Raw genomic sequence first — 15095 nt, forward strand, 5'->3', positions numbered from 1 at the left:
TTTTTTTTTTTTAAAAAAAAATCTTTAAAAAATAATGCGTGTATATATATATATATATAAAATTTAAAAACCATCGAAAAAGAACTTTTTAAAATAAAATCATTTCTATGAGAAATTGAAGTAAAACTATCTACATTTTAAATTTTTCTATCTTGTCATTTCCCTATCTTCAAGCTAGGGCACCATTTTTTATTTCCATTTCTTCGAACTTCATACTCTCCATTTCTTCAAGCTTCATACTCTCTATTTCCGATTTCCATTTGTTTAAGCTACGCAGATCATCCTCTTGATAGCTCTTTGTTACTTCAAATAGTCCCCACCATGCTTCAACGCTTTGACCTCGTGTCCATGTATGAAGCATCCCTCTGCTAGCTCTGTAGCTCGTCTTATCGCCATAACCATAGGTATACAAAATTTGTATCACTTGTTTCTGTATTCCATTTTGCTATTTTTGCTTCAGTGAAAATGCGGGTTCAATAATAATTCTCTGTTCATTTCACGAAATTAAGCACAAACTCCTTGTGGAGACTCAGTTTTATCTCCATTTTCTCTATCTCGCACTTACGATTCATTCTCTTTTGATTAGCTTATTCACAACTTGTGTAAAGTGCTTGCTCTTTTCTGTATCAACTTTGACCGTTTGCGCTTAAAACCTTGTTTAGGGTTTAAGATGATATATGAGTTGTAACTAGGCTTCTGAAATTGGAAATTTTGGTCGAATATACTTTTTATTGTTCACAGTATTGTTTTTGACTTTGTGGTAGTTCATTACTTTGTTTTAGAAATGATGAGAGATATTGAAGAAATGGATGGTTAACTTTTTTATTAAATAGCTCGAAGTGCTTATGATCAGAAATTTGTAACTTGATATGTAGGATTCAGGTTAACACCATTCATAATGTTTTATTATAATGTAGGTTCAAGGAAATCCAAAGCTTATTGCGATGGGGGATTTCTCGGTAATCTATCATTTTTTATTCTTATTTTGAGAGATTTTTAAAAATAATGCTCTTAGACTAGAAGTTTGTCAGCTTGGGTTTATAATGTGGTTTTCGATTGATTTTGTTTATGTTGCCATTGCATCATGAAAATTTGTAATATTGCTTCTAAATCTATGGTTGTTGTTTGTGTATATCATTTGCTAATGACTATATTAGGAGAATGGAAGAGATGCTATATTAGGACTTAGTGCAAAATTGGCTAGATGTTTTATTATCCAATCAACTGACTTCACTGTGTCCTGCACTAGGAGTTTCCAGTTTACCACCAATGTAAGTTTGCATAATCTCGTCGTAAACAAGATCGGAATATCAGTTTGTTGTCAATGTAGTTTAGTTACCAAGCTTGGGAGTATGGAATTTCCTTGATTACTGTGAACTGGGGTACTAGCATTGCAAAGTATTATTGAACAAAGTGTATTTTCCCAAGCTTAATTCTTAAGCTGCTTTGTTATGAGCAACATTATCATTTTGTAGTTCCCCTTCATCTTTTGAATTTGATTAAATTTTACTGTGCTTTGCAAGTTAGCGATGTGTAATTGCAGGTTAAGTCTGCAATATCTCCAATATCTCAATATCTCAAATCTCATTTAAGTCTCTTACAACTTCCAAATTTATAATTGCAGGTTTCTAGCCTCAATTCAGAACTTATATCTGTAGCTGCAGCTGAAAGGAAGTTGGTGTTCAAAGAAGGTATAGAGGAAAGATTATGTGCATATTCTCCGACTGTCGCTCATCACTTCCCAACGACAGTAAAAGAGGTAGACTAGAATCAAAAGGGAACTATTGGACCTCCTGAATATCACAATTAATCCTTTTATTTCCACAATTCAAGTGGCGAAATGGGTGGTATCTTCAACAACTTACATTGTTTTTCCCGGTTTTATACTTATTTTCTAGCTCTAAAATCTTTGATTTGCTTACATGTGAACTTTGGGTTAGTTACATTTTTTTCATGATCCTACTGAGATTTATACTAAGATTTAAATTACATTATTTGTCTTGTGTGGCTGGAAAGGAATGGATTTTTTCTTGATTGCAAAGCAGAGAAATTAGTCTCTATTATGTTGATAATAGCTATTATTCTAAAAGTTTTGAATAAATTAGCTTAAAGTGATAATTTGGTTTCAGGTAGTCTCTTAATTACTTTTTACAAAGAAGTATATCATATTCTTACTATGAGCTCATTGTATAACTTGGATAAAAGTTGGATGCAAATTTAAAATCGAGTAGTGCATATAGAAAAGAAGTTAGAAACTTTTTAGATTTTGCATCCTTACATGCAACGTCTAGTCAAATATCTTGTCCATGTAAGAGATGCAATAATGTAGTACTTAAAACTCGAGACGATGTAGAAGTAAATTTGTTAATGTTTGGGATAGTTCCAAGTTATACTAGATGAACATGTTTTTGAAATACTAGAGGATCATTTTAGTGCTTTTAACACTGGCAACTGGATTGATAAAAGAGAATCAAAGAAACATGGTTATGATGAAGAACCTCATGGGGATGCTTCTATGTTTTATAGATTGTTAAATGATGCAGAAAAAGAGTTTTATTCTAGGTGTCAAAAATATTTTAAGTTGTCTTTCATTATGAAATTGTTTAATCTAAAGTCTCTTGGAAGTTGGAGTAATAAATTATTTACTTTATTGATTGATTTATTAAAAGATACATTTCCAAAAGGTACTGATCTACCTAATAATTACTATGAGACAAGGAAAATCCTTCAAGATTTAGGATTTCATTACTAAAAAATACATGCATGCTCCAATAATTACCCACTATATTGGAAGGAAAATGTGAATGCCGATGAATGTTCAGTTTTTGGAGAATCTAGGTAAAAGCAAAATGAAACAAATACAAAGTAGAAGATTCCACAAAATTTTTTGTGATATTTTTTTCTAATTCCAAGATTAAAAAGATTACACATGTCAAGAAAGACTGCATCAAGTATGACTTGATATTTGAATAGATGATTAGATGATGGAGTTCTTAGGCATCCTGCTAATACTATTGCTTGGAAAACACTTGATGCATCATATAGTTTATTTGCTTCAAAGCCTCGAAATGTTCGATTTGGATTGACCAGTGATGGATTTAATCCATTTGGAAATATGAATCTCATATGAGTCTCTCTTATAGTGTCTGGCGTGTCATTCTTATCCTATATAATTTGCCACCATGGATGTGTATGAAAGAGTCTTATTTCATGTTATCATTACCCATTCTTGAATCTAAAGTCCCTAATAATGATATTGACATCTTTTTACAACAATTAGTTGATGAACTGAAGTTCTTATGGGATGTAGGGGTTGAAACTTATGTTTCACTAAAACAAAATTTTAACATGCATGCTGCATTATTATGGGCAGTCAATGATTTTTCAGCATATGGAAACTTATTTGGTTGGAATACAAGATATACTTTAGCTTATCCTTCATGTTATTTTGATACTCGATCATTTTATTTGAAAAATAGTGAAAAAAATGTGCTACATGGGTCATCATCGTTTCTTACCCATAGAACCTGAATGGAGACTACAATAAAAGTTGTTTGATGGGTTTATTGAAAAAATCTACCTACTAAGAATTTGTTTGGAAGTTGTATACTTGAACAAATGAATCAATTTGGAGAATATTTATTTCGCAAGAGTGTGAAAAAGAGAAAAAGTTCTAAAGATTAAGCATATTCTTTGAGCGACCTTATTGCAGCACTTTATTATTGCGACACAATTTAGATGTCATGTATATTAAAACATGTATGTGAAAACGTAATCAATATACTGTTGAATATTAAAGGAAGGACAAAAGATAATTTGAAGTCTCATCTTGATCTTCAATAAATGGAAATAAAAAAGGAATTGCTTCCAATACAAGAAGAAAACAAGTTAGAGAGATATTGATACAACAAAAAAAAGGAAACTATTTGAGCTTACATTGGTATATGAAAAAATAATAGTTTTTTCTTTAATTTACTTCTTACATAATTAGACTATAACTATTTTTTTTTTTTTTTGCAGGTACGATTTAAAGTCGAAGGTCACGAAGCTTCAGTATTGCTTCAAATTCACCGATCTTATAATAGTTGGAGATATAGTTTAAAGAAAAATTGGTTGTTGAAATATGATATAATTACAAAAGCTTTAGCAAATATTCTACCAGAAATTACAAGAGAAGATGCATAATATCTTGCAAAGTTATGGAAGTCAACTGAAGATCATGTTGATTCTAATATCTTTTTCTTGTACATAAAAAAAGTTGTGCTTAATAAGAAACCAAAAGAAATGTCCTAAATTGAATGTATATCACACATGTGGTTCATTAAGTATACAACAAAAAGTTGAAGACAAGGTAATTAAATGAAAAATTACATAAAATTCTTTTGTTTTAGTCAAATTCTCCAATATATAATATTTTTCACTTAAATAGGTTCGAGACACTAATGAAGAACCTAGTCGAATTAGAATTTGGGAGTTAACTCACTTGAGCAATAATGGATTCGCTGTGAATGAAATTACATAGAGAAAATGGTAAGTACAAAATAATGGATAGATACGATGTTATTAGTTAGATTTTGAGTTAAGGCCATTAATTTATCATCTCTGTTACTATTGATTTAAAAAAGTCTGCTTAATGTTTGTTTGGATTTGAATTTGGATAGGATTTATGTAGTGTATAAATGTCAGATTTGCTTTAGAATCTTCCAATTTGGAGATATCTATCCATACTTAGTCGCTGCTGTGATGGGATAAAGAGAAGCATAGAGCACATTAACTTTTAGGGCTTTTTCTAAGTTTATGTGAATAAATTCTTTATTGATCTTGTTCTTTTTATTGTTTTAACATGTTAGTTAGAAAACATTTGAATTGAAATAGAAAATACTACAAATTAGATCCAGTGGTGTTGGTTTGTTTCTTGCCCAATTATATTATGTAACACACACATTAACGGCCAAAAGTTGTGTTGGAATAAATATATTATGTTAAGCTATCAATGTTTATTTTGTTGTCATTGAGTACAAATTGTTGTATTGATTTGAATGATAGAGTATATTTAGATAATAAATGATATAGGAGATCTTGATGTCGTTAGATGATGTATAGATTTTCATGAAGTGACATGTGTTTGTTGTATACACTTGAATTTATTTGTGTTAGTTTTGAATTATAAAATGAGAATTTATATTCCTAGTAAGAACTTAAATCATATGTTTCTCAAGTGATCGATAGTACACTTGAGATGAACGGAGATTGGATTTTTGTACAAGTATTTGGATCGGAGAAACATGGGTGTGTTCGTGGTTATGGAGTAGGTGTTATTTCTTTTGAGTTGTTTGGATCATCGTCTACTATACATGATCTTGAGTGTCACCTTCATGAGTTTGAACAACGGCTTCAAGAATCTGAACGCAAAGAAAAGAATCTAAACAACAAACAAAAGTTGAGGTAGAAGAACTCAAACATCAAATGAGTGAATTAGAAAATCGTTTTGAGGATATATTTCAAAAGATGATGACAGAGATGCGTAAAGAATTTGTTTCTAGTTGATCGACTGTAGTTTGATATTATAGGATCTCGATAGTATTTTTGTGTATTTTTATGACATATAAAGTTTACTTTCATCCATGTCATTGCTGATGTTTCAAGGATTACCCATATATGATAATAAAATTGCAGACTTCTTCATCTTGCTTTCAGCAATGGCCATACACCAAAAACTACCACACCAATCAATAAATAAATAAAAAAAACCTACAGGAGACATTCTCATACTTCCTTTTAAAACAGTATCAACAAGGAAATTACAGACAAGGAAACTAGCAAGACCGAAATCCTTCCAAAAACAACCAAACGGACAGTCCAACCCAAAGTCAACGGGAAAAGATCCAATATTACAAAAAAAGGAAAAATTACATGCCAAATAAAAACAATAACAATCTCCATCTTGGGCATAACAATTTTCTTTTATTGGCAATCGCGAGATAACAAAAACTACAATGAGGCAACAAAAAGACAATACAACTAGAAACCAACCCCCAAAACAAAAACCACCAAGCCGGGTAGACAACCATCAATAACAAGCCAACAACAACACCCACAAAAAAAAATAATAATAAAAAAAAAACACCACAACCACACCCCCTTGATTGCCAGATGAAGAAAATTAAGCATGTGGAGAGGAAGGACACTGTGAAGTAGTCTAGGTATCGTCAGAAGGTAACGACAAACTCAACAACTGAATCAGAGTATCCACAGCTGCCTATCGATCGATAAGAGAACGAATTATACCCCTCAAGGTTTGGGAATTAGAAGATAGAACCTGTAAGATACGTGTCCCAAGATCAAAAGGAAACAACAGTCCACCTTTAGGAGCGCGAAGATCCTCAGGCATGGGAATGTCATCAACTCTAGGAGGCTGAATACTGTGCACAATGTCTGGCACATGGGATCCCTGAAAAAGCTTGTAGCTTAAGTTGATACACTTGGCAGCAGGACCTGGAGCATCTGTAAGAGTGAGAATGGTTGGGCATTTGAGAGCATGTTACCATACAGAAGGTGAGGAAAGCAAATAGAAAAGGGTAGATGTTTTAACTCTCGCAATAAAGAGAGCTTTAATCAAGGAATACGAAAACCAACTGTTGACCCACATCCCTTGATACATTAGAACAAACATTAATGGCTATAAAGGCAATTTACACAATCTAATGGCTGCCCTTAGCGATTCAAAAGTAATAATATCCAGGGGTTTAGTAAAGATGTCTGCAAGTTGCTTATTTGTTCTGACATGTTCAAAAGTAATAACTTTGTTCTCAACCAATTCATGGATAAAATGATGCCTAATGTCAATGTGTTTCGTTCGACTATGTTGCACAGGATGTTTCAAAATATTTATGGCGCTCATGTTGTCACAATACAAAGTCATAATATCCTAAAACACATTATACTCAGCTAGCATTTGTTTCATCCAAAGTAATTGAGCACAACTACTGACAGCTACAACATATTCTGCCTTGCACATAGATAAGGACACACAATTATGCTTCTTACTGAACCATACGATAAGATTATTTCTAAAAAAAAAGCATCCTCATGATGTACTTTTTCCATCTTCAATACATCTTGCCCAATCAGCATCACAATATCCAACTAAAACAAGATTTGTATCAAAAGTGAAAAAAAAGCCATAATCAACTATAGGTTAGACTGATATAGTGCACAAACACCCATTGCAAAGGCAATATCAGGACGACTCGCTGTTAGATATAACAAACTACCTATCATGCTTCTATACAAACTCTTATCAACACGTTCAGCTTCAGAATCTTGCGTGACTTTGGCATGATCAGTAGTAGGGGTACGTTTAGGTTGAGCTTTGTTAAGCCCAAATTTTCTCACTATAGTCCTAGCATATTTCTCCCGAGATAGAATCCATTCTTCCATTTGTTTAATCTGTAAACCAAGGAAGTATGTCAACTCACCCACCATACTCATTTCGAACTGACCTTTCATCTGTTCAACAAAGGTATTTACCATATTCAGTGGCATTCCCCAAAAGATGATGTCATCCACATAGATTGAGCTATGATGAAGTTCTGAGCATCCGTTTTTATGAATAAGATTTTGTCAGTTCCACCACGAGTATAATCATTTTTTGTTAAGAAAACTACCAAACGATCATACCATGCCCGTGGAGCTTATTTTAGACCATAAAGTGCCTTTTGAATTCAGTACACAGTTGTTCAAAAAATACTTCTTCATTTAAATACCCATTAAAAAACGCACTATTGACATCCATTTGAAACAATTAAAAATTAAGTAGACACAAGATTTCTAGAAGAAGACGAATAGCTTCCAATCATACAACTGGAACAAAAATTTCATCAAAATCAACTCCTTCAATATAAGAGTAGCCTTAGACAACTAGTCTGACCTTGTTTCTAATCATAACTTCGTGTTTATCATACTTGTTTTTTAACATCCACCTGGTTCCAATTACATTTACATTTTCAGGGTGCGAAACAAGAGTTCACACTTAGTTTCTAGTGAACTGTTTTAATTCTTCCTACATGGCATTGATCCAACACTCATCCTTCAAGGCTTCTTTCACATTTTTGGGTTCTACTGGAGATGTAAAACATACGTTACCAATCATTTTTAGGTAGTTAACTCTATCCTTCTTACAAGTAGCTATTCTTGAATCCAGGTTCCAGATTATGCTATTAGAAGGATGTGTCTTCTGTATTTAAATGGATGGTGCGGGTTCATCACTACTACCAGCTTCAACACCTTTTACTCCTACAAAGATCTGAATGTCAGTAACAATGTCGGAAGCATCAATAAAACCAACTGCATCAATTATCAAGATTTGATGATTCCAAGATTTCTTTTTCATCATTTTTCTCAGATTCTAAAAATATCGACCTTCTTCATCATCAACATTTTCTACTGTGGATGTTACATCTTTGACCACAACAATTATTGATTCCATCACAGTTCGAGTTTGCTTATTGAAAACCCTATAGGCTCTACTGTTTCTTGAGTACCCAAAGAAGATTCCTTCGTCAGATTGAGAATCCCACTTCTTTTTATTTTTCCGATCTCTTAGGATATAAAATGAGCTCAAAGACATGGAAATACCTTACATTGGGTTTTTTTCCTTTCCAAAGTTCATAATTAGTGTTGACAGTTCCTGGGTGTAAAGAAATAGGATTGTGAATATGACAGGTTGTATTTAATGTTTCTGCTCAGAAGTTAAGGGGTATCCTTTTAGCATGAAGCATGGCACGAGCCATCTCTTGGAGCGTGCGATTCTTTCTTCTACTACTCCATTCTGTTGAGGAGTTATAGGAGCAGAGTAGTCATGTAGAATCCTTTCAGAAGTACAGAAATCTGCAAATTGAGAATTTTCAAATTCCTTCATGCGATCGCTTCTAATACGAACAATATTTTTCTCTTATTCATGTTGAAGCTGAAGACATAGTGTCTGAAACACCTTGAAAGTGTCAGTTTTTGTTTGATAAATCTTACCCATGTAAAGCGAGAAAAGTCATCCACACAAACGAGAGCATACTGCTTATCTCCCAAACTTTCAACTTGCATGGGCGCCATCACTCAATGTGTAGTAACTTCAAAACTCTTCTAGTACTATACTGTGTCACTTTCTTATGAGAGGTTTTAATCTGTTTACCATATTGACATTCACCACAGAATGTATCGGCTTCTGTGCTCAGAGAGGGTAATGCAAGAATGGCTTATACGTTGATTTCTTTCCTTATTGATTGTAGACTTATGTGACCAAGTCTTTTATGCGACACTCTAGTCTCACTCATTTTGGAAAAGTTACAAATATCAATGAGAGCATCAGGGGAAGAGTGAATAACATTTATTCGTTGAATGAGAACTTGTCATAACTAACATTTTTTTTATCATATTTTACTAAACACTTATCTTTAGAGAAACTTACTTGATATCCTTGATCACACAGTTGACGTATGCTAATTAGATTAGTAGTTAAGCCTTTAACAAGCATGACATCACGAAGAGCAGGAAGACTAGATCTCAACAAGTCTCCTTTACCCAACATTTTTCCTTTAGCTCCATCACCAAAGGTACATATCAGAGCCATATGCCTTTAGATTAGACAAAAAAGATTTTTCACTTGTCACGTGCCTCGAGCATCCATTGTCAAAGGACCAATCTTCTTGGTTTTGAGATGTGTAACAAGGTAAATGCCACATTGCAAGATATCCTCTCTTGAGAGTTTTTATCTTTGATACACCACACAAGTCTTCTAGATGTAACTCTTTGTTCTCATGACTTAAGATCCTTGACTCAGGGAGGAGTGTCTTAATGTTTTATATTCCTTTTTGCCAAGACGATAAAAACAAAAGGGACGTATATGACTTGCTCTCCCACAATAATGACACACTCATTTCTTTCGTGGCTTACTAATTTCAACATGGGTCACAAATATGGTATCATCTGAATTTAGCTCAGACATATGAGGATTTTGAGTAGGATCAAAGACAATCTTAGATGACAATGTGGTTCTATATCCAAACTTCCCATGACTACTAAACCCAACTCTTTTTCTATCACCAGCTTGCTTCCCTTTGTTGAGAATCTTGTTTAGATCATCTGTACCCGAATTTAACACGCAAATAGATTTAGACATTGAATCCAAATGTTGTTGAGACAATTTCGGTTCCTTATTTAATTTTGATATAGTGCTCAAAAGATGATGATTGTCTTCTAATAACCTTTGAATGCGATCTTTGTGCTTTTTCATTGCAAGCAGATCTTCTTCCCATTTTTCATACACTTCTTCAATGGTAGGATTTCTCAATCGAGAAACATTCTAACTCAATCCATAACAAATTTTGTCTACTTCTTCAATATTTGTACTCACTATCGTGCTCATCAATAGTTGCAAAACCAATCAAGGCGTTAATCTCATCCTTTGACACATTACTAGTATTGGATTCTTCGTCTGACAAGGTTTATGAGTTTCCTTTATTCTATCTTCTCAAATAATTAGGACATTCAACTTAGAAGTGGCCAAAACCTTCACATTCCTTGCATTTGAAGGTTCGATCCCTTCCATTTTGATTACCATCAAACCCCATTCACTGTCTTTCTTCGTTCCAAAAAGTTTAGAACTCTTATGCATATTATGATCAATGTTGCCAGTGTTGTCTCTGACATGAGTTGTGTTGTACTGATCAGAACGTTTATTCAGTCTTTTTAATACTTTGCTGAATTGTTTTGTCAACATAGCAAGCGAGTCAGCAAGGTTTTCTTCACCTTCTTATCCTTTGTTTGAGATGAGGTCTTCATTCACATGTGATTGCACAACTAGCCCTTTACCTTTCTTGTTTGTTTGCTCATCAAATGTCCATTAGAAAGTACGAAGAGACCCAAATAATCAACTTTCATAGTTGTTATATCATGCGCTTCTTCAATTACTGTCACTTTCATGTCAAAACGTTTTGGCAAAGAGTGAAGAATCTTTCTAACTAATTTTTCTTCTGACATTTTCTCACCAAGGGCAAAAGATTTGTTCGCAATATCTAGCATACATTAAAATAAGCTATTGTTTCATCTTCCATCATTTTTAGAAATTCAAACTTCGAAGTTAGAATCTGTAGTCTCGACATTTTCACTTTGGATGTACCTTCATGAGCAACTTCCAAAATTTTCCAAGGTTATTTAGTTGAAATGCACGTATTGATAAGCGAATGATATTTTTATCAACCCCATTGAAAATTGCATTTAGAGAGCGATAATTTCCTAGGGAAGCTTCATCATCTACTTTAGTCCAGTCCTTTAGATTTTTAGGAAACTTTGCCATCCTCATTAGTGATTATTGGATGAGTCCACCCGTTTACAATAGCTTTCCAGGTCTTACTATCAATTGATTTTAGAAAAAACAGTCATTCTGGCTTTCTAATATGAGTAATTTGTCCCATTAATGACTGAAGGTCTAATAGTAGATCCACCTTCTCTGATTGGTTCCATTGCAAACTATTAGTGGAAATATAACAACTGAACCTGCTCTGATACCAAATGAAAAACGTACAAACATCTAATTGTATATATGATGATGGACAGAACGATGCTGACAAATGTATGAGACAAAGGAAACAAGTAGAGAAGAAAAATAACATACAATATGTTAAGCTAGTTTGATATACTTTACCTATATCTGGGGGGCACAGTGCCCAAATTAAAGAGAAGCTCAGTATAATTCAGAAGGTTTACAAGAGAAACAACTTAATTGATAGAACCACTATCATGTCATATAATAAACCTTAGATAGAAAATTTGTTTAGACTCCCTCTAAATTTTTCGGCATCTATCTCAACATCTTTTCTCAGCTCAGACTTTATTGATCTTGTACGTTTAGGTTCCCCCTAAACTCAATGCTTCTCTTCAAGGATTACCCTCGCATGATAACAAAATTGTAGACTTCTTCGTTTCTTTGCTTTCAGCAATGGCCGCACACCAAAAACTACCAAACCAATCAGTTCATAAAAAAAAAAAAAAAAAAAAAAGGAAAAAAAGACTTAAAGGAGTCATTCTCATACTTTCTTTTAAAACGATATCAACAAGGAAGTTAAAGACAAGGAAATTAGCAAGATCGGAATCATTCCAAAAACAACCAACCGGACAGTCCAACACAAAGTCAACCGGAAGAGATCCAATATTACAACAAAAGGAAAAATTGCGTGCCAAATAAAACAATAACATTTTGAAAACTAAAAATAATTTAAAATTTTTATTTTTATTTTTAAAATTTGGTTAAGACTAAAAAAAATGAAAACTAATGATAAAAAATTGAGAGGAACAAATACAATTTTTAGAAACTACAAAAACAAAAAATATAATTTTTAAAAACTATATATATATAAACACGAATGGTTACTAAATAGAGCTTTTTTTTGGTTACTGAATAGAGCTTTCTTTATTTGTTGTTTTTTTGAGAGTTGGTAAAAATTAATCTATAATCTCGTCAATCAAGACATGGCACCTACTGTGTTGTCTAATTTAATTTTTGGCTTGATGCCTGATTTCCTAAAAATTAAAATGATTGTGCTTCTCCTTTCCCCTCATATTAAAATTGTACCATGGTTGAATACAGGCTGTCACCTTAACTAAAATCACTTGCTTAAAAACATTAAGAATCATTTGTAGGCCTTTAAAAAAGAAGTTATTGGAAGGCAATTTGTAGGCCTTTAAAAATGAAGTTATTGGAAGGCATAGGAATATTATGCTTAAATATGTGATTCACAAAAGTTGTTTTAAAAGGGGTCATCGCAAAAATAATAATTAGATCCAAAGTATCAATAGATATAATACAATACAAAAAGATTTGTAAATATAGTAAGACCCAATTTTTAGAGTCTATGAATACTAGACCATATTGTTGGTAGAGTATATTAGTAATAGAGTCTATCATTAATAAGAGTCTATTAATAATAGAATCTATCACTAATTAATTTTTCTATATTTATAATTATTTAAAATATTATTATGTATTTAATTATTATCTCTAAAAATATTAGTTATTAATTTTCTTGGTTGGTAAGTGCAGGCGTTGACTGATGAATCGGAACACAAAACTAAGCTCAAAGGCTTTGTGATGGCCGCCACAAGGTTATTTTCTTTACTATTCCCTTTTAAAATCAATAACGTTGCAATTGAATTAAAGTGCTAGTAAATTTGATAGGATAAAATCAATAACGTTTCCTGAATTATAAAATATATGTTTTATATAAAATTGATAGGTTTTTTTTATTTTTATTTTTATTATTATTTTTTAAAAAAAAAGACAGTCAACATATAGTTAGTTTCATGTATGTTCAAACTAATTGTTTTCATGTATGATCAAACTAAGTTAATAATTATTTTTTTTCAAACTATCTTTTGGACTCAAAATAAGTTCATAATCCATTTTAACGAAAACAAGAGCGATTGAGATGGAAATAAAAACTCGGTACACACATACAAGTAGGAATGTCTATTTACTTTGCGGGGACCTGCCCCAAATGGGACAAGGAATCCCCGATTAGACGGGAAATGGGGAAAGGAGTGGGGATAATTTTTTCTCCGTTGGCTAAACGAGGACGGGGACGAAGATTATATTCCCTGTCCCCGTCCTGATAAATATATTATATAATTATATTTATATAATAATAATAATAATAATAATAATTATTATTATTATTATTATTATTATTATTATTATTATTATTAACTCATATTCTGTTTACATAAACAAGTGTTTATATAATAATTATTGTTATAATTATTATAATAGTTATAATTATTATTATTATTTTATCTATATACTTAATAGAAAATTGTGGTATAAAAAGTTAGTTATTTTCTATATTTTTATTTAAACTTTTTTGTACTTTAATATATTTTTAAATTGTTTTAACATTTAAGGCTTTCTACCTTAAGCTATAAATGTTCTAGTATTTAAATGGAAAGCTAGACTATGATATTGTAATATTTAAAATTTAACTTTTAGAAATTATAGGATTAAATTATATTTTTATACATATAATAGTATTATTTTTATAATGAATTTTTATAAATAACTTATTTAATATATATAATTTTATTTGGTTGAGAATAAACAAAATTGCTAAAAATAAATATCTTAAAAAAAAAAAAGAAATTTTTTTTCCACGGGGCGATCCCCGCGGAAAATTTTACGAGGACGGGGAATGAAATAGGGGGATGGGGATGGGACGGGGCAGCCTTCTCTGTCCCCCGCCCCGTCCCGTGGACATCTCTACATCCAAGTTGGGGATAATTTTCTTTTCCTTATTTTAAAAATACTTTTAGCCTCATAACATTAAAGTAACAATTTAGTTCACAAATTTTAATTTGTAACAATTTAGTTAAAACTTTAATATAGGTAAATTTTTTTAGTTCATGTATTTTCACCTATGCAACAATTTAATTTCTACCATAAAAAAACAAGGGTTAAATCTTATTATATCTCAACTTATTAATCTACATGGTTAAAAAAATATGATTATATCTCAATAATCATATTTTTAGCGAAAGTTATTGAATCATTACAATTGTTTTTTTAAAAAAATTGACACGACCAAAATGATATAAATACTAAATTCTTTTTTTTTTAGATACTGAATTATTAAAAAAGATAATCGGATCTCACAACCTATGACGAAGACACAAATAAATACAAAAAAAAAAAAAAGGACGCAAACAATGAAAAAAGCCAACCAAACACAAAAATGAAACACACACAACTCAAAGAGAAGAGCCCGCTTGGATTCTCGCAATAAAAGTCTCAAGCCACATAGAACAACAAAGAAAATCCTCAAATACAGTTGGACAGATGGTAGGTTGATGAACCTGCTAACGCCACACATGATAAATAACAACACATCAAACGGTTGACTGTACTTTACAAATTAATTAAAATTGATCAATGACTAAAATAGTTAGCTCGACAGGATGATTAAAAGTATTTTTAAACTAAAAGTTTGAACGTAGGTATTTTTTATAGTTTGAGAATTAGGTTAAGTTAGTGAAGGATTATATTATTGTAATGA

General features: G+C 31.9%; 1 protein-coding gene across 1 annotated transcript; it reads left to right on the plus strand.

Moving 5' to 3' along the window:
- Positions 1–128: 128 nt before the first annotated feature.
- On the plus strand, positions 129–4303 carry LOC120068141 (uncharacterized). Its single transcript, XM_039019843.2, has 4 exons — positions 129–404; positions 918–959; positions 1625–1759; positions 4021–4303. Exons 2-4 carry the CDS (start codon positions 945–947, stop codon positions 4183–4185), a joined length of 315 nt encoding a protein of 104 aa, XP_038875771.1. The 5' UTR covers positions 129–404; positions 918–944; the 3' UTR covers positions 4186–4303.
- The last annotated feature ends 10792 nt before the right edge of the window (positions 4304–15095 follow it).

This window comes from Benincasa hispida, chromosome 12 (genome assembly GCF_027475165.1).
Source record: "Benincasa hispida cultivar pf3 chromosome 12, pf3_genome.v1.1, whole genome shotgun sequence".
NCBI lineage: Eukaryota > Viridiplantae > Streptophyta > Magnoliopsida > Cucurbitales > Cucurbitaceae > Benincasa > Benincasa hispida.

Bases quoted from the DNA above. Each gene is read 5' to 3' on its own strand.
- LOC120068141 (XM_039019843.2), top strand. The intron at 1,760-4,020 runs GTAGACTAGAAT...TTTTTTTTGCAG, and splicing joins TCCCAACGACAGTAAAAGAG to GTACGATTTAAAGTCGAAGG.